We start from the raw sequence: 19,399 nt of genomic DNA, 5'->3' as shown, positions 1-19,399 counted from the left end.
GTTTTGAATCCAGGCAGTCTGACTTGAACTCCTAGCCATTATGTAATGCTACCTCTCATTAACTGAGGGCCTACTATGTGCTGGGCACCGGGCTAATAATGCCTCACACATATTGTCCTGTTTAGCCTTCACAAACAGTATGTTTGTAGTACTATTATTACCCACAGTTGATAGGGAAAGAAACTGAGGCTTAGAGTAATAAAGAAATGTAGCCAAATGGTGGAGGTGAAGGATTCAAACTCAGGTCTGCCAGATCCCAAAGTATGCTATGGGTGGTTGCATGGAGGCAGAAGGAGGCCCAAGAAATATTTGCAGAGTGAATGAATGGGGGGTGTGCATGTGAACAGAAACCAGGGTGGGAGGAGGAAGATGGGGGAGAAGGAGGAGCCCCTAAGGTTGAACCCACTGATTCACAAATATTTCCCAGGTGCCTACTATGTGCTGAGCACTGTTCTAGAGCACTGTGTATTTAGTGGTGAAAAAGACAAAGTCTCCACTCCAAGGGGCTTACCTTCTAGTGCCGGAAACAAGTGAACAAGTAGACACACAAGTAAGCTCATTTTACAGGGTGGTAAGTGCCGGGATGAAAATAAAACAGTGTAGCAGGAAGGAGGCAAGTTTTGTGGGTCTGGAGGGGTGCCTGGAGGAGGGGGCCCGAGGCGTGACCACCCCCTTCCTCTGGGGGGGGGACTGCCTGCCACCCCCGCAGACACCCATGGTTCAGTGCCCTCCAGGCCCCCGCCTGCCCCGGCATCCCCTGCGCGAAGCTGGGTGCCCCAGGGAGTCTGGCCACCATGCCACCTCCTCTCCTCCTCTTCTTTCTCCTCTTCCTTACCCCCATGGGCACCAGGCCCCAGGAACCGTGGCTGGTGAAGGTGGAAGGTATGTGCAAAAGGCAGAGAGGGAAGGAGTTGGGGCTGGAAACCTGGGTCGGGGCTGGGTGCCCTTGGCTGAGTAGCTTACTCTCTCTGAGCCTCCATTTTCTTATTTGTAAAATTCGGGGAGGGTTTGGAAGTACTCGAGGGCTCATGTACTCCCAGCTGGTGGGGTCCTTTGCTTTATGACCCAGTGTGAGCAGTGAAGGGGGCTAGGGCTCCCCATCCTTCTCTCTTTTCCTCTCTCCCTCTCTCTCCGCAGAGGGAGGTGACGCTGTGCTGCCGTGCATCAAGAATCCTCCAGATGGCCCCCCTGAGCAGCTGGCCTGGCGGCGCGGGCCCCAGCCAAAACCCTTCTTAGAGCTGAACCTGGGGTTACCAGGCCTGGGCCTCCATGTGGGGCACCTGGGCATCCTGATGTTCATCTTAAACATCTCTGAGCAGATGGGGGGCTTCTACCTGTGCCAGGGGAGGCCCACCTCTGAGAAGGCCAGGCAGCCTGGCTGGACAGTCAGCGTGGAGGACAGTGGTGAGGGCCAGGCTGGGCTGGGGTGAGGGCCCAAAGGAGGAGGGAGGCCAGCTGTAGACACAGGAGGTCCAGTGGCCGCAGTGGAGTTGGGGAGGGGATGGAGGAGCCACAAGGAGCAAGTTGTGGCTGGGCACACGCATGCAGCTCCACGACTTCAACATGAGCTGCTCCACGGTTCTTGGTCTGTCACTTTTCTCTTGCTGTCCAAGTTGCTGCTTCTGTCTCTGGGTCTGTGTCTCTATTTGTCTCTGCCTTTCTGGGTCCCTATCTCTCATCCTCTCCTAGATGTCTCTGCATCTGGTTCTGGGTCTCTTCCCAGGGGAGCTGTTCCGGTGGAATGCTTCAGACCTACAGGACCTAGGCTGTAGCCTGGGGAACAGGTCCTCAGAGGACCCCAGGCCCTCTTCTGGTCACCCCAACAGCTCCCAGCTGTACGTGTGGGCCAATGACGGCCCTGAGATCTGGAAGGGAGAGCCTACGTGTGCCCCACCTAGGGACGGTTTAAACAAGAGCCTCAGCCAAGGTAAGGTGACAGTGCTGGGGAGATGCCAGAAAGTGGGGGTCCAGGGATGGGGAATGGTGAGTGGAAACTGGAGGGTTTAGGGTAGATGAGACCCCAAGGATTAGGCTTTCCTAGTCTTGTCTCTCCCTGCCTTAGACCTCACCATGGCCCCTGGCTCTATACTCTGGCTGTCCTGTGGGGTGCCCCGTGATGCTGTGGCCGGAAGCCGCATCTCCTGGACCCATGTGCACCCCAAGAAGCATAACTTCTCATTGCTGAGCCTAGACCTCAGCCAGGGTCATCCAGCCAGAGATATGTGGGTCCTGGGGACTGGTCTGTTGTTGCCCCGGGCCACAGCTCAAGATGCTGGCACCTATTATTGTCACCGTGGTAACCTGACCATCTCGATGCACCTGGAGGTCATTGCCCGGCCAGGTAGAGTTTCTCTCAATTGTGGGGCATCTGTGTAGGACTACTGGGAAGAGGAAACTAGTCAATTGTGGACCCCCAACTTGAGGACTAGTTCCAGCCTCATCCCAAACCCCAACTTCTACACAGAACACTCACTCCAACTCTTTCCTCTCTTGCTTCCGAGACATTACTTTTCTGGGTCTTCTACACTGGTTGTTCCTTCCTACCAGCTTTGGTGGAGCCTTTCTTCCAGCTTCCTGTTGGAGCCCTGGTCACTCTTTTCACCCCTGTCGACACACTTTTCCCATTTGATCTCTTTCACTCCCATGGCTTCTTGGGTCATCACGCCTCAATATCTCTATTCCAGGCTCCATACCCCCACTCCCAGCCATATCCTGGAATTGCCATTTGATATCCCATGGACACCTCAGGCTCAACATATCCCAAATCAAACTCAACATCTTCCCCCAATATAGTCGTCTGGTGGCCCTGCGTACATGAAGGACTACCATCTGCCCATTTGTGCAAGCTGGGATCCTGGTCATCCTTCCTTTTCCCCACCCACCCCATCTGTCAAATTGGTCACAATATTCTGTCCATTCTGTCTCCCTCATACAATCCTCCCATGCTATCCTAACCACAATTCTCAAACTCAGTCTCAACTCTCACTCTAAACTTGAGTTCAGCAACATTCTGGATCTGAACTCTAACCTTGTGAACTCAGTTCTGCCCTTCACTTTGGCCATGACTGCCCTTAACTGCAGCAGGAAGCTGATCATTATGCTCCCCTCAATCCTAACATTGCCTCTGACTACAGGCATGGTTTGTCCTTGGTTTGCTCAATAGACACTGCCCCATGCCCTGTGCCAGGCTCTGTAGCACAGTCTCTGTCTGCCTGGGACATGGCTCCTTAGAGGGAAGAAGGACTTTGAGACTGTGCCTTGCCCCTGTCCCCCAGACTTATGGTCCTTTGAGGTCATGTGGTTGGAAAGTAAGATGCCAGCCTGGGGTCCTCTTCTCATAGCCCCTTTCCCCTAGCACTATGGCAGTGGCTGGTGAGGACTGGTGGCTGGAAAGTCCCAATTGTGACTTTGATTTATCTGATCTTCTGCCTGGGTTTCCTGCTGGGCTTTCTTCATCTTCAAAGAGGTGAGTCATGCCCCTCAGCTGGTTGGCCAAAACCCTATCCCATCTTCCCCAGGATAAGCCCACAGTGGCCAGTCTAACAGCCATCTTTCTTTCCTCCTATTCTTCCCCCACAGACCTCAGAACTCTGTCCCACCACGAACCCCCCCTCTGCCCCTCCTAGAACCCCCCCTCAAGTTTCCCAAGCCCCTTGCAATTTGATCTCCCATCTCCTCTATTAACCCAAATGATTTCCCCAGCACCCCCCAAATCCTCACCCTGCCAAGTAGCCCCCCCCTCTGATCACTACCCTTAACTCCCACCAGCCCTGATCCTGAGGAGGAAAAGAAAGCGAATGACTGACCCCACCAGGAGGTAATGCAGCAAGTGCACCCCACCCCATTCATTTTATGCTTTGCACTTACTGTTTCCTCTGCCTAGGGTGTCTTTGCTCCATTTCTACCTGTTGAAATACCGCACCTCAAAGCCCAGCTCCACAGCTACCCCCTCTGTGAAGACCTCCTTGGAGTGATCCCAGACTCCTCTGTAGGCTGTCCCAGCCCAGAAGAGCTAATCACAAGTGACCACGTTTAACTTCGGAAGCCCTGGCCTGAATCTTGAGTGTGTCCCCCCGGCCCTTCCAGGGTTGGACTCACAGTCCATCTTCCCTTCTCACGCCAGGTTCTTCAAAGTGACGCCTCCTCCAGGAAGCGGGCCCCAGAACCAGTATGGGAACGTGCTATTCCTTTCCACGCCCACCTCCGCCATGGGTAAGAGGCACCACCTGGCCTCTGACCCGGCCCCTTCTGCTTATAGCTCCGCCTCAGAGCTAGAGCTCCGCCCCCATCATCCTCCTCCCTCCAATCCCCTGAGCGCTAAGTCTTCTAGAGCTCAGAGCTCCGTCCTCAGGGTGGGGAGTCCCGCCCATAAGCGAGCCCCGCCCCTGGACCCGAGCCCCGCCCCCAGGGCTCTGAGCCCCGCCCCAGGACCTGTCCCTGAAGTCCTGCTCAAGTGCAGAGTTTAGCTCCTGAACTTGAGGCCTCATGTCTAGGTTTAGATCCCGCCCCCATGGGTTGCGACCCAGAGTCCTTTCACAGACCCCCAAACATCCTCTCCCCCTTCCCCGCCGTGGGGACTTGGGTCCTAACCGCTCCCATCTCTTCCGACCCTGCCTTACAACCCCCGTCTGGCCAGGACGCGCCCAGCGTTGGGCGGCAGGCCTGGGGGGCGCAACACGGTCCCACGGAAACCTGCGCAGCGACGTCCAGGAGGCTAGAGCTGCGGGGTCCCGGAGCCCTCCAGGAGCGGGTGAATGGGGGGGTCATTCCTCACGTGGAGGGTGTTGGGGCTGGCTGTGGCTGGAATAGTGGACTGGGGCCTGATGGAGGGGGCGTGATGGTTCCCCACCCCCATCCCCAACCCCCAGGCCCAGAACAGGAGGAAGGCGAGGGCTTTGAGGAGCCAGACTGCAAGGAAGGCTCCGAGTGTTATGAGAACGACTCCAACCTTGGGCAGGACCAGCTCTCCCAGGGTAAGGCTGCCCCACCCCCACCCCCCCCACCTCTCAGCGGGGGCTCTGGAGCCTCGCTGGACGCCCCTCCTTCTCCACCAGATGGCAGTGGCTATGAGAACCCTGAGGATGAGCCCTTGGGTCCTGAGGATGAAGACTCCTTCTCTGACGGTAACTTGGGGTCCTCGTGGGGCCTCAGAGACTTAGGAAGACCCACGGCACTGTGGAGCCCCTATCAAGCAGGGGTGGTCCCTGGAGCTCTCATTCTTCTGCAGGAGCTGAGTCTTATGAGAATGAGGATGAAGAGCTGGCCCAGCCAGTTGCCAGGACAATGGGTATGTGCGAGAATGGCCACATTCCTGGGGGAAGGGAGGCCCGTAGGCCAGGAGGAATAGTGACCTCCCTCTTCCTTCTCCAGACTTCCTGAGCCCCCATGGGTCTGCCTGGGACCCCACCCGGGAAGCAGCCTCCCTTGGTGAGAGATGCTTGGGACCAGCCTGCCTTGCCCAGCTTGGGCTGCAGCTCTGACACCAAGACCATGCTTTGACCTGACTCTGACCCCAAACTCAAGCCCAACCCTGACCTTAGATTTGACTCCTAACTCTACCCTCAATACTGACCACACATCCCATCCTGACCACCAGTATTTATATCTTCCCTAATTGTGAACATCAACACGGATCCCAGTCCAGTTCCAGCCCGAACTTGACGTCCACTTCACTCCAGCACCAATGCAGACTTCAATTTTGACCCCAGCTCTCTCCACAACTTCCTTATGACTTTGGCTTTGACTCTATCATCAAGTTCTGTCTTGGCTCTTTCTCTGACCATAAGCTAACCTGTACCTAACCCTGACCCTACAACTGTTCAGGCCCCCCAAGCCTGATGCTGACCTAATCACCCCTTCCCAATACAGCATGGGTGAAACCTCCCACCTTCCTCTGCCCCTCGGACCCCCTCCTTACCAAGGCTGCACTTCCCTTCCCCAAGCCTCCAATTCTCCATCCCTGGCCCAAGCAGGGTCCCAGTCCTATGAGGATATGAGAGGGATCCTGTATGCAGCCCCACAGCTCCGCTCCCTCCGGGGCCAGCCTGGTCCTGATCATGAGGAAGGTGGGTGCTTCTGCCACTGTCCCTGTTGTCCTGTGGCTGACTGTGCCTCCCAGCCTACTTCCAGCCCTACCTATGTCCTACTCCTTCCTGGTGCTGTCCAGATGCAGACTCTTATGAGAACATGGACAATCCCGACGGGCCAGAGCCAGCATGGGGAGGTGGCGGCCACATGGGGACCTGGAGCACCAGGTGACCCCCAGCTGACCAGGTGAGCTGGGACTGTCCCTAGGGAAGGGGGAGAGGGAGACAGAGAGGCAAGGATGGCAGTGTGCACTGGCTCTCAGGGAGAGAGAGGGAACAGAGATCCAAGGCCTGGTGGGCAGGGGGAGGGCTCCTGGCCCCTTCCCCATCACCATTTCTTCTACATAACCTAGGCCTCCTTGGGCCCCTGACAACATCCACACCTGACTCTGAAACCTGAGGATCCCAAGCAGATAATGTCAACCTCCGGGGCGACGTTGCTCAGGATGTGTGTGTATGTGTGTACATGTGTGCATGTGTGTGTGCCAGTGAAACTTCCAGCCCCTTTTGTGTTCCCCAAATAAACTCACTGAGCTCTTTCAATCTTATGAAGTAGTGCCCTTGTGTGGGAGGGGAAGGAAGGAAGGAAAGGGTACACACCTGTCCCCTCTTGAATCCTGTAAAGGAGGGAGCGCTGCATTCTGTGTATGGGAAGATTGTCCCCTCCTGTGGCCACCTTCACCCATTTCCCTCATTTGCCCACCATCCACCCTATTCCCCACATCAGCCACATTCCTGCCATCCGCTTATTCAATTGCTGTTTATTCAGCAATTGTATGCTGGAGAAACAGGCCAGGTGTGGTGTCTCGCACCTGTAATCCCAGCACTTGGCCAAGGCAGGAGGATCACTTGAGCCCAGGAGTTTGAGACCAGCCTGGGCAACATAGGGAGACCCCCACTCTACTAAGAATCGAAAAAATTAGCTGGGCGTGGTGGCACATGCCTGTAGTCCCATCTACTGGGAAGCTGAGGCAGGAGGATCCCTCGAGCCCAGGACTTTGAGGTTGCAGTGAACTCTGATGACACCATTGTACCCTAGCCCAGGCAACAGAGCAAGACATTTTCTCAAAAAAAAAAAAGAAGAAGAAGAAGAAAAAGTCCAGGAATTGGCATTCTAGGTAGAAAACATCATCCATCAGCATTGGGTATTTATTATCTACTATATTCTAAGCACTAACGTCAATAAACTCAATCCTTACAATAACCTCATGAGGTTACTGAGCACAAAGTTACTATGTGCCAGGATTGTATCAAAGCATTTTATGTGTGTATTTATTTATAATAGCTCATTTTGTCTTCATAAACAACCCTATAGGTAGGTATACTATTATTATCACCATTTTACAAAAGAGACTGAGGCTGAGAAGTTCAATGTACATGTCCAATGCTTGCCCTGTCAATAAGCTATACGGTGAGAACTTGAGTTTTGGCCATCTCATTCTGAGCCTAACTCAAGTTGACTCTCTCCCTTCTGGGTGGGACACTGAGTATAAGAGAGGCCAAGGAACATTTCTGTGGTCGCAGGCCTGGATGCATATCCAGAAATCTGGCTGCACATGTAGTCACCCTGCCTTCCTACCTGATATAAACAATGCACAAAGACTTTCAGAGCTAAAAGTCCTCAGTCCCTGGAACCATTATGTAGCAAGCTCCACCACATGCAAATTCTTGCCTTAGGAAAGGTGGACTTGGTCACTGAGATTCCTGATGGCTTTGGCCTGGTCTCCATGCCACCATTCTCCCCAGTTCCAGTGGTCTTCTGAACCCCAGTCTCTCCTGCTCAAGAAATTTCAACACTTCCTATAAGACTGGCTAGAATTTTCTAATATCTACATTTTTATTTCTAGAATTTCTTTTTTATTTTATTTTATTTTTTTTATTTCGGCATATTATGGGGGTACAGATTTTAAGGTTTCAATAAATGCCCATTTCCCCCCCTAGAATTTCTTTTCTTAAAGTACCAGTTCATAATATCCTGGTTTTGTTTGATAGATTCCTTCTTTATTTCTAAACATTTAAAACTCACTTTATCTGAATTAACATTACTGTGATGTGCCAGGCATCATTCTAACTGCTTTGCAGGTAGCATCTCGTTTTATCTTTACAACAATCCTCTGAGGAAGATACACTAAAATTGTTATCATCTTATAGCTGAGGAAATTGCTAACTGACCTTAGGCAACTTAACCTCTCTGACCCTTAGTTTCCCCACTTATAAAGTAGCATTAGGGAGGAGGCATGGTGTGGTTATTGTTATGTTTACAATGGTGTGGATTTTCTCATGGCTCATGTGTCACCATGGAAGGTTTCTTTGACTTCTTTGTGTTTCTTCTGCCTGTGGGAGGCTGTGAGGTCCCTGGGCCCTACTGACACCCCCTGGGGCTGGCTTTGGCGTCCCTGCCACAGTCTTACAGGCTATACAGGTTTCTGACTGTTTTTCTTCACTAGTTCCTCAGAGCAGGTTTTTGCACTAGAGGTTTGGTCTGAATCCAGGCGTATGCTTTGGTAACCCTTGAGATTCTGATTGCCCATGGTGGCTTTTTCCATTCACAGCCTTTTGAGTGGCTTTCCTGCATGCCAGGGCCTTTGGTTGGATTTTTTCCTTCTCCATCTTCTGTTCCCAGAAAAGAAAGCCATTTCCTTCCTTCCCTCCTTCCTTCCTTCCTTCCTTCCTTCCTTCCTTCCTTCCTTCCTTCCTTCCTTCCTTCCTTCCTTCCTCCCTCCCTCCCTCCCTCCCTCCCTCCCTCCCTCCCTCCCTCCCTCCCTCCTTCCTTTTTTTTTTTTTTTTTTTTTTTGACAGAGTCTCACTCTGTTGCCCAGGCTAGAGTGCCATGGTGTCAGCCTAGCTCACAGCAACCTCAAACTCCTGGGCTCAAGCGATCCTCCTGCCTCAGCCTCCCAAGTAGCTTGGACTACAGGCATGTGCCACCATGCTCGGCTAATTCTTTCTATATATTTTTAGTTAGCCAATTAATTTCTTTCTATTTTTAGTAGAGACGGGGTCTCACTCTTGCTCAGGCTGGTCTTGAACTCCTGATCTTGAGCGAACCACCCACCTTGGCCTCCTAGAGTGCTAGGATTACAGGCATGAGCCACCACGCCCGGCCAAGGAAAGCCATTTTCAAAAAATTTTGAGACAGGGTCTTGTTATGTTGTCCAGGCTGGTCTCAAATTCCTGGGCTTAAGTAAGCTTACTGACTCAGCCTCCCAAGTAGCTGGGTTTACAGGTACACATCTCTGTGCCCAGCTCTAGACAGCCGTTTTTCAGCTTCCAGCTTTGTACAGGGAGCTCAGTTTCCACTCCCTGCTGTTCTTGGGGCCTCAGCCTTGACCTCTGTCCCTATGTGGGCATTAAAACTCCAATCACAGAGATTCCAGTATTCCAGCATTCTCTTGGGCTGCTTGACGCCACACCGTGAGCTTTTGAGCTCAGCTATCTTATTAAAGAAAAAAAGCAACACTTCTTATATTAGTATTTTGCTGAGTGTATATATGTATTTGGGGGTTTGGGTATGAACCTCCAATATTTCCTTGGGCTTCCATCTTGAACACAAGTCTCTGTGACTAAAAAAAGAACAAATTCCAGGTCTGCCTCAGCATTTATCACCCCAGCTCTTCACTGGCCACAATCCCCTACGTTACCTTTCAGCTAAAATGCGTTCCCCACTACCTTTCACCCAGCCTGCTCCATTCATTTCAGTTTCTTGCCTGTGCTTCAGCGTGTAAGGGTATGACTCCTGGTGAAAATATTCTGCCTTCTTGGAGCTGGATCCACGTTCAAGTCATCTCTGTGCTCCCGGTACCTGGCCAGAGAGTGGCAAAGATCAGGAGCTCAGGAAAGCAGGAGGAGGGGAAGGAGGAGTGAATGGAGGGCTGTGGGAAGTGCTGGGGTGGGTGTATCATGCATTCAGGGTGCAGAGGAAGAAGGCATCCCTGTGGTCTCACCCACCCAGAGGAGTCTCCAGGGAAGTTGAGGTTGGAACAGAGTTGTGCTAACTTCCAGCCCAGCGAGCGCTCTGAATCCCACCATCACCCCTTTCTAGCTATATGACCCAAGTTCTCTGTGCTGAAGTTCCCTGGTCTGTAAAATTGGGATAATAATTAGAGCATCCTTAATGAGTCTTTTATTTTTTTCTTTTTGAGACAGAGTTTTACTTTGTTGCCCTGGCTAGAGTGCTGTGGTGTCAGCCTAGCTCACAGCAACTCCTGGGCTCAAGCGATCTTTCTGCCTCAGCCTCCAGAGTAGTTGGGACTACAGGCAGGTGCCACCATGCCCGGCTAATTTTTTCTATTTTTGGTAGAGATGGTCGGGGTCTCGCTCTTGCTCAGGCTGGTCTCAGACTCCTGAGTTCAAAGTATCTGCCCGCCTTGGCCTCCTAGAGTGCCAGGAATATAGGCGTGAGCCACCACGCCCAGCCTTAATGAGTCTTAAGTGACATGGAAAGCACACACGATGGAGGCATTAGAAGGACTCAAACATTAGCCATTATTATTTTTTTTAAAGGCTGGTCAAGTGGAGCAGTGGGAGTGGAGAAGGAACAAAGGAATCTGTAACTGGTTGTGATCAATTAGTTGTAAACACCACTGACTCGGACCAACCTAGCTAGCCATTATTATTATTAAGCATTTATCAAGGGCCTACTGTGTGCCAGGAGCCAGAAAGCACCAAGGCCATTGTGCAGAGAAAGACCTTCCCAGGAAGAAGTCACACTCCAAAGTTTCCCAATTTCCCGTGCCATGACTTGTTTTTTTGGCAGGACCTGGACCACTTTCAGCTCTTGAGCAAGGCTTAGGAGAAAGGAGACTTGAGGGAAGACTTGGGCCCTCAGGACCACCCCCTGCTTCTCTACAGTGGGGTCTGGGGCTGGCATGGGGCCTTTGGTGCATTCTCCATCTTCCAGCTTGGCTACTAAGAGGGGCTGAAGGGCTCCAGGGCTGGAGAGTTGGTGCAGTACCCGCTGTCTGTCGGAGTCCTGGTGCCTTGGTTCCTGAGGAGACAGCCCCACCTGCTGGGGGTTATGTGCCTTCAGGCTTGACCTGGGCTGAGTCTGCAATGGGGACCTGAGATGCAGGCTGACTTAGCTGGGTGGACATGCAGGGGATAGCATGTGGCCATGGCCATTGAGGTTTATGGGATGGGAGTGGGCAGTGGTCAAGATGCTGTTCGGGGCCGGGTGCAGTGGCTCACGGCCTGCAATCCTAGCTCTCTGGGAGGCCGAGGCGGGCGGATTGCTCGAGGTCAGGAGTTCGAAACCAGCCTGAGCAAGAGCGAGACCCCATCTCTACTATAAATAGAAATAAATTAATTGGCCAACTAATATATATAGAAAAAATTAGATGGGCATGGTGGCACATGCCTGTAGTCCCAGCTACTCAGGAGGCTGAGGCAGTAGGATCACTTGAGCCCAGGAGATTGAGATTGCTGTGAGCTAGGCTGACGCCACAGCACTCACTCTAGCCTGGGCAACAAAGTGAGAGTCTGTCTCAAAAAAAAAAAAACAAAAACAAAGATGCTGTTCGGGATGGACGTGTGAGCTACTAGTTACATGAACATGGTGGTGTGTGAGAAGCATGTGACATTGGGTGTGTGCTGTGGGGGGCATTGTGTGTGAAGTGTGGCATGGGATGTATGTGTGAGTGGCAGAGGGTTATGCAGTTGGGGGCAAAATGGAAGGCGTGAAGTAATGAAGGGGTGTTTGGGTTGTGTGTCATGCAGGAGTTGCAAATACCATGGATACGTGGAAGGTAAGTGGTTTCTGAGGTGCATGATACTATTTGTGTGAAGTGTTGGTGAGTGTGTTAGAGAACCTTAATTAAAAAACAAAATCTCTGGGCTGGGCGCAGTGGCTCACGCCTGTAATCCTAGCACTCTGGGAGGCCGAAGCAGGAGGATCACTCAAGATCAGGAGTTTGAAACCAGCCTAAGAAAGATCGAGACCCCATCTCTACTAAAAATAGAAAGAAATTAATTGGCCAACTAAAAATATGTAAAAAAATTAGCTGGGCATGGTGGCACATGCCTGTAGTCCCAGCTACTCGGGAGGCTGAGACAGAAGGATTGCATGAGCCCAGGAGTTTGAGGTTGCTGTGAGCTAGGCTGATGCCATGGCACTCTAGCCTGGGCAAAAGAGTGAGACTCTGTCTCAAAAAATAAAATAAAATAAAATAAAATAAAATAAAATAAAATAAAATAAAATCTCTGGCCAGGCTATGGTGGTTCACGATGGTACTCCCAGCACTGTTGGAGGCTGAGGTTGGAGGATCACTTGAGCCCAGGAGTTTGAGGTTGCTGTGAGCTAGGCTGATGCCATGGCACTCTAGCCTGGGCAAAAGAGTGAGACTCTGTCTCAAAAAATAAAATAAAATAAAATAAAATAAAATAAAATAAAATAAAATAAAATAAAAATCTCTGGCCAGGCTATGGTGGTTCACGATGGTACTCCCAGCACTGTTGGAGGCTGAGGTTGGAGGATCACTTGAGCCCAGGAGTTCGAGGCTGCAGTGAGCTATGATTATGACTGCGCCACTGCACTCTAGGCAGGGTGATGGAGCAAGACCCTGTCACAAAAAAAGCAAAAAAAACCCCAAAATCTTCTGACCCATAAAGATAGTAGAGACAGAGAAGGTTTTTTTGTTTTTGTTTTTTTAATTCAAGAAAAAGAATCTTGCTCTGTCACTCAGGCTGGAGTTCAGTGGTACAATCATAGTTCATTGCAGCCTCTAACTCCTGGGCTCAAGCAATCCTCCTGCCTCAGCCTCTTGAGTTAGCTGGGAACACAGGTGCAGGCCATCGCAGCCAGCTAATTTTTCTATTTTTGTAGGGACGAAATCTGGCTGTGTTGCTAAAGCTGGTCTCCGGCTCCTCGCCTTAGGCGAGGCCTCAGCCTCTCAAAGTGGTAGAATCATAGGCATAAACCACTGTGCCTGATCCCGGCAAATTTAAAAAAAAAATTTTTGTAGATGGGTCTGAATACACATTAAAAAAAAAAAAATATATATATATATATATATATATTTTTTTTTTAAATAGAGACAGAATCTGGCTATATTACCCAGGCTAGTCTTTTTTTTTTTGAGACAGAGTCTCACTTTGTTGCCCAGGCTAGACTTGAGTGCCGTAGCGTCAGCCTCGCTCACAGCAACCTCAAACTCCTGGGCTCAAGCAATCCTCCTGCCTCAGCCTCCCGAGGAGCTGGGACTACAGGCATGCGCCACCATGTCCAGCTAATTTTTCTATATATTTTTAGTTGTCCAATTAATTTCTTTCTATTTTTAGTAGAGACGGGGTCTCGCTCTTGCTCAGGCTGGCGACAGAGAGAGAGACCCTGTCTCAAAAAAAAAAAATAGTTTTTGGAGTGCGAGTGTACGTTGTGGGAGCGTGTTCTATGGGTGTTCATTGTGTTGACTTGAAATATATTCGCAGGAGATGTCTGGGATGAGGGAGGATTTACATGTGCAAGAGTGTGCGTGGTGTTTGAGTGGAATTACTCACCCATTATGCGGCGGGGCGGACAATACTGGGGATCCCCGCGAAGCCTCAGGCCTCATTCTAGGGTTCGTAAAACAATTCCCATTTCGCTTTCCTGGTTTCCAGAGCCTTAGGGATTGAGGACTACAATTCCCAGGATGCTCCGTTCCTCCACCAACCGGGAAGACGGGTCTCCTAAATGGGCGGATCCACGAGAGGGTCGTCAGACGTGAGGAATTCTAGCCAATGGGTGAGCCGGATCGCATCGGAAGCTACGCTGATTGCGCCGAGGTGATTGGAATCTTTGGCGCCTTGGTTTCAGTGGTGGATGCGTGATGAGCAGGTACACTGTCCAATGAAAAGGCCAAAGGGCGGATCTAGAGTATGTGGGCGGGAAGAGGTGCTGACTAGCAGGCTGTTCACCCAATGAAAGGCGGAAGTTGCTGGAGGGGGTCGACCAAGGGGAGTAGAGGAGGGCGTGCGCGGCGGCAGAGCTTGTGTTATGGCGGAGCCGGTGAGGAAGCGGGGCCCGCGGTCCCGAGGTGGCGGCGTCGGCCGAGGCGCTCGGGGGGCCCGGGGCCGGCGTCCTCGCGCCCAGCGGTCTCCAGCTCGGCGTACTCCGGATTCTGTGTTTGTGGACTTGGTCAGCGACAGCGATGATGATATCCTGGAGGTCGTAACTGCGCGCGGTGCCGCAGACCTGGTTGAGGTTCCGCCCCCGGAGCCCCCAGTGCCGGCCGCTCCCCGGGACGACAGCGACAGTGACAGTGAAGGGGCGGACGCACAGCCCGCAGGACCCCCGCGGGAACTGGTCAGGCGGCGGCGGCGGCTGCTGTTGGATCCAGGGGAGGCACCGGTGGTTCCAGTCTACTCCGGGAAGGTACAGCCAGGTCCCCGGGGAGGGCTAGCGTGGAAGGGCTGAAGGGCTTGGGCGACCAGAAAGGGGACGGGGGATCGGGGGAGGGGCTGGATTTAGGGAATGTTGAGGCTGGGGTTCTGGGGCTGGTTTTGTGGAGCTACACGGAAGCCAGGGGCTAGGGTGTTGGAGGCAGAGAGATGCAGGGCTCCTGGAGTTTCTGCAGACTAGGGAGGTGAAGGATTTTGGGGTATGTTATGAGTCTGGGTTGTGTTGCAAATTTGGAATTCCTGGGAGCTATAGTCTTGGGGGCATAGGGTGGCTTGAGGGGCGGGGGTCTCTGATGGTTCAGAGAGGACTTGGGACTGGGATGTGGGGCGGGTTGGATTTTGAGGTTGGGACCCATTGCTAAGGAAGCCCGGGAGCCAGTGTATTGGGGGCTGGGGCCTATGGGGGTTCAGAGAGGACTAGGGGGCTCCAGGAGGCTGGGGTACCAAGATAGTAGGGTGAGCTAGGGACCTGAGACTCCCTAAGAGTCTAGGGTAGAGAAAAGGCTAGCAACATAGTTAAAAAGGAGAACTAAACCTGCCTTTTCAGAATGCCTTAGTGCAAGGTGGTGGATCCTGGGGAAGCTGGACTCCAGGGGCCCCAGGACAGGACCGTGGAGTCTATGTCCTTAGGCGGGGACTTGGGACCTGAGTGTCAGGGAAGAATCATCCCCAGTTTTCCCCTTCCTTAGAGGGAGGACTTGGGACTGACCCTCCCACTTTTTGCTTTTGCAGGTGAAGAGCAGCCTCCACCTCATCCCAGATCACCTATCCCTCCTGAAACTTTATCCTCCTGGGGCTGAGGAAGGTAAGGGAAGGCTTCCAGGGAGAGGTACCCAGTGCTGGCTTCTCTGAGGAGACTTCCTGGAGTTTATATCCCTGCAGTCAGTTGTCTCCTGAGGCTCAGGGGAAGGGCATGGGAGAGGGGACTCCTCCATCTTCACCAGGAAAAGGTTCCAGAAGGAAAAGGAGCTGAATTGTTAACCAGAAGGCACAAGAGCCAACATAGGAAGTTATGTCAAATCACCCTCCTGCCTACTCTTAAGGCATAAGAATGTGTTAAAATACACAAATTTTCTGGTGCCACCACCAGAGATCCTGATTCTGTAATCCTGGGAGCCAGGGAATGGGGAGGTGTTGGGAATCTGTGTCTTTGAGAACATTTAGAGCCAGCAGGGTGTTCTTTGAATCTTATCAGGGCTGCCTAGTCTTTGTCCTCCACCACTGATGTCATTTTTGCAAACCACTCAAGGTCAGGGAATAGGAATCAAGTCTAATGAGGAAGTAATCCAGTGGGCAAAGGCAGAACTTGGACTAAGACTTCTGTAGCATTAAAGGAGTATGGTCAAATGATTAAGAGCAGACTTAGGAGCCCTCTGGCCTGGGTTTGAATCCCAACTGTGTCTACTCAATAGCTGTATGACCTTGGACAAATTACTTAATCTCACAATACTCCAATTTCCTCATCGGGAAAGTAGCGTTAATAGTGGGTGCATGTCAGAGGATTTGGGTGAGAATTAATTAAAGGGACTATATGGAGAGCCATCTCTTGCTATGTATATGGTTTAGGACAGTACCTGGAATGTAGAAGTGCTATGTGAAAATTACCTCTATCCTTGCTACTCAAAATGTGGGCCCAGCAGTATTGGCTGTCTCCTGGGAGCTTGTTAGAAATGTAGACTCTCAGGACTCTGGCAGCTGCCATATTTAGCAAGGACAAAATTTTTCAAACTCAGCATTACTGAGGTTTTGGACTAGAAAATTCTTTGTTGTTGGTTGCTGTCCAAAGAAAGTTTAGCAGCATCCTAACCTCTATCCACTAGATGCCAGTAGAACACCCAAAGCTCCTCCCTCTCTGCGTTGTGACACCCAAAATTGTCTCTGGACATTGCAACATGTTCCCCTGGAGGCAAGATTGCCCTTGGTGAGAACCACTGATCTAGAGTTTATTATCATTGTTTATTTTCATGGTATTTATGTTTATGATGATCTTTTATTAGTGGCAAGCAAATAAAAATATATTCTAGGTAATACCTGGTTTCCTTTTATAAGAAATTTAAGTTTAAAAGAGTGATTTAAAGAAAGATTTTTTTTTTGAGACAGAGTCTCACTTTGTTGCCTGGGCTAGAGTGCTGTGGCATTAGCCTAGCTCACAGCAACCTCAAACTCCTGGGCTCAAGCAATCCTCCTGCCTCAGCCTCCCGGGTAGCTAGGACTACAGGCACTCGCCACTATGCCCAGCTAATTTTTTCTATGTATATATTTTTTTTAGTTGGCCAATTCATTTCTTTCTATTTTTTATAGTAGAGATGGGGTCTCGCTCTTGCTCAGGCTGGTTTTGAACTCCTGACCTTGATCGATCCACCTGCCTCAGCCTCCCAGAGTGCTAGGATTACAGGCGTGAGCCACCATGCCTGGCCTAAAGAAAGATATTAAGCAAATAACAGTCATGCCCCTCGAGTCCTTTCCCACTATTTTGTGTGTGTTGGGGGCTTCACAGTCCCTTCCTTTCTGGGACCTTCTTGAAGCCTCCAACTTGTTTCTCCTTGGCCTCCCCCTTCCCTCATGGCTAACCCTCTTCCACTTTCTCCTTTTCTGCCCCCAGAGGTAGACATGGAAGAATCTAGCAGCCCCCACCCTGAGGATCCCCCATTTCCAGGCTCTCCCTGGAAGAAGAAACTGAGGAGTAAGGATGAAGAAGAAGAGAAGAAAAAGGTGTTTCTGTGAGTGAGGCCAGGGTACTTGGGCCCTGGGAGCAGGAAGGGAGTTGGAGGGGTAAGCTGAGGAAGGCAGGACCCTTGGGTGGCTCCTGAAAGAATAAGAAGGGATGAAAGGAGTTTTGACACTCAGGTAGAGAATGAAGCTCTTTTTTTTTTTTTTGAAACAGAGTCTTGGCTGGTGCGGTGGCTCACGCCTGTAATCCTAGCACTCTGGGAGGCCGAGGCGGGAGGATCGCTCAAGGTCAGGAGTTCGAAACCAGCCTGAGCAAGAGCGAGACCCCGTCTCTACTAAAAATAGAAAGAAATTAATTGGCCACCTAACATATATAGAAAAAATCAGCCGGGCATGGAGGCGCATGCCTGTAGTCCCAGCTACTCAGGAGGCTGAGGCAATAGGATCGCTTGAGCCCAGGAGTTTGAGGTTGCTGTGAGCTAGGCTGACACCACGGCACTCACTCTAGCTTGGGCAACAAAGCGAGACTCTGTCTCAAAATAAAATAATAAAAAAATAAAAAATATATATTAAAAAATAAAAATATACATAAAAAAAGAAACAGAGTCTCACTTTGTCACTACAGGCATGCGCCACCATGCCCGGCTGATTTTTTCTATAAATGTTAGTTGGCCAATTAATTTCTTTCTATTTTTAGTAGAGACAGGGTCTCGCTCTTGCTCAGGCTGGTTTCAAACTCCTGACCTCGAGCGATCCGCCTACCTTGGCCTCCCCAAGTGCTAGGATTACAGGTGTGAGCCACCGCGCCCGGCTGAGAATGATGCTCTTGAAAGAAGAGGTAGCCCCACACTGGGGATGACAGAGGACCCTTCAGCACCACCCACATGAGTGGAGTCTGAGATGCTAGTACTACAGGTTAAGGGTGTGGTTCCAACCCAGATAGCTGTTTCTTCCCTGTCCTTCTGGGCTTCTCTTTCCTCTTCTGTAAAATGGGGATAATAGTGGCACCTATTGCTGAGTGTCTAAGAATTGCTAAGTAGATCAAAAATTAACACTTGACATATTAATACAATAAGTATTCACTGGCCAGGTGTGGCAGCTCATGCCTATCATCCTAGCACTCTGGGAGGCCGAGGCGGGAGGATTGCTTGAGGCCAGGAGTTTGAGACCAGCCTGAGTAAGAGCAAGACCCCTGTGTCTACAAAAGATAGAAAAATTAGCTGGGCATGGTGGCGCATGCCTGTAGTCCCTGCTACTTGGGAAGCCGAGGTAGGAGGATCGCTTGAGCCTAGGAGTTTGAGGCTGCAGTGAGCTATGATGACACCATTGCACTCTAGCTTGGGTGATAGAGTGAGATCCTGTCTCAAAAAAAAAAGCAACAACAGTCAGTGCTCACTGGATGTTACTGAACACTCACCTAGCAAGTGACTTATCTTAAGAGTGAGGCATTTTCCTCCCTCATATTTGGGTCATGTAAACATAAAAATGATGTCTCAGGCTTTCCCTGTTCCTTACCTACCTTATCTTCCAGTAAGATGGATGTTACCCAAAGGTGCCCCCTCTTGATTCTGTCTGACGCTCTGGTTCCTAGGGGTCCACAGCCTATGAAGAGAGAGGTATGGGGCCGGGGCCTCTCCTTTGCCTCCATCCTTCCCCTGTCCTCTCTCTACAGGGATCGAGACACCTCTCCGTTGCCCCCACCTCCACCAAGGACCAAAAGCAGGAAGCATACTCGAGCACTCCAGAAGTTAAGGTGTCAAGGGCAGGGGCTCTGGCTGTGGTGGGGAGGGGCAATTGGGGAGGGTGGGTGGCTGACTCCAGCTGACTCAAATCCTGGCTGCACCCCAGGGAAGTGAACAAGCGCCTCCAGGATCTCCGTTCCACTCTGAGCCCCAAGCAGCAGCAGGGCCAAGACCTCCAGAGCCCAGAGGATGAGGTGGTCCTAGTGGAGGGGCCCACCCTCCCAGAAACTCCCCGACTCTTCCCACTCAAAATCCGGTGCCGGGCTGACCTGGTCAGATTGCCTGTCAGAATGGTGAGTGCCTGAGGCCCATGCGAGAAGGACTCTGGAACTGCCTTTGGAGGGACTGGTGTCCAGCAGGGGTGTACTGGCAAAAGGGACTGTGTCCTCCTATTCTCACTCTGCTCTCTGAGCTGCCCACCACTCTCCCCCATTGCCTCTGTGCCTGCTGTTCCCCCACCTTCATTTTTCTTCTTTCTCCCTTCTCTTTCTGGCAAACTTCCTATCCATCTTCAAGGCTCTGCTTAAG

General features: G+C 51.3%; 2 protein-coding genes and 1 long non-coding RNA gene across 5 annotated transcripts in view; 2 read left to right on the top strand and 1 right to left on the bottom strand.

Annotated features, from left to right (window-relative positions):
• Nucleotides 1–764: 764 nt before the first annotated feature.
• On the top strand, nucleotides 765–6,629 carry CD19 (CD19 molecule). Of its 2 annotated transcripts, none has more exons than XM_075995206.1 (15): nucleotides 765–882; nucleotides 1,138–1,401; nucleotides 1,724–1,927; nucleotides 2,063–2,341; nucleotides 3,356–3,466; nucleotides 3,769–3,817; nucleotides 4,124–4,212; nucleotides 4,637–4,750; nucleotides 4,869–4,973; nucleotides 5,055–5,123; nucleotides 5,228–5,287; nucleotides 5,371–5,427; nucleotides 5,973–6,065; nucleotides 6,167–6,273; nucleotides 6,440–6,629. In XM_075995206.1, the coding sequence occupies exons 1-14, from the start codon at nucleotides 795–797 to the stop codon at nucleotides 6,256–6,258; spliced, it is 1,674 nt and encodes a 557-aa protein (XP_075851321.1). In that variant the 5' UTR covers nucleotides 765–794; the 3' UTR covers nucleotides 6,259–6,273; nucleotides 6,440–6,629. The 2 variants fall into 2 exon arrangements, with proteins under 2 accessions (XP_075851321.1, XP_012614394.1); XM_012758940.3 differs by having other exon boundaries at nucleotides 1,138–1,404.
• A 2,261-nt stretch (nucleotides 6,630–8,890) lies between these two features.
• LOC105868291 (uncharacterized) lies at nucleotides 8,891–13,727 on the bottom strand. Its single transcript, XR_012913442.1, has 3 exons — nucleotides 13,578–13,727; nucleotides 9,794–9,888; nucleotides 8,891–9,649 (listed from the first exon to the last, which is right to left on the bottom strand). It is a non-coding gene; the product is annotated as an uncharacterized LOC105868291 (long non-coding RNA).
• Nucleotides 13,728–14,028: 301 nt separating this feature from the next.
• Nucleotides 14,029–19,399, top strand: part of NFATC2IP (nuclear factor of activated T cells 2 interacting protein) — a 13,769-nt gene continuing 8,398 nt past the window's right edge. For both annotated transcript variants that reach the window (XM_012758944.3, XM_075995203.1), the window contains exons 1-5: nucleotides 14,029–14,433; nucleotides 15,192–15,264; nucleotides 17,062–17,179; nucleotides 18,802–18,882; nucleotides 18,978–19,164. In XM_012758944.3, the coding sequence (XP_012614398.1) occupies nucleotides 14,056–14,433; nucleotides 15,192–15,264; nucleotides 17,062–17,179; nucleotides 18,802–18,882; nucleotides 18,978–19,164 (837 nt within the window). In that variant the 5' untranslated portion in view covers nucleotides 14,029–14,055. The remainder of the gene's footprint in view (nucleotides 14,434–15,191; nucleotides 15,265–17,061; nucleotides 17,180–18,801; nucleotides 18,883–18,977; nucleotides 19,165–19,399) is intronic.

The sequence above is a fragment of the Microcebus murinus genome, chromosome 19, assembly GCF_040939455.1.
Source record: "Microcebus murinus isolate Inina chromosome 19, M.murinus_Inina_mat1.0, whole genome shotgun sequence".
Taxonomy (NCBI): Eukaryota; Metazoa; Chordata; class Mammalia; order Primates; family Cheirogaleidae; genus Microcebus; species Microcebus murinus.
Note: the sequence above shows the minus strand (reverse complement) of the source record. Positions and strands in the feature narration are given on the sequence as shown.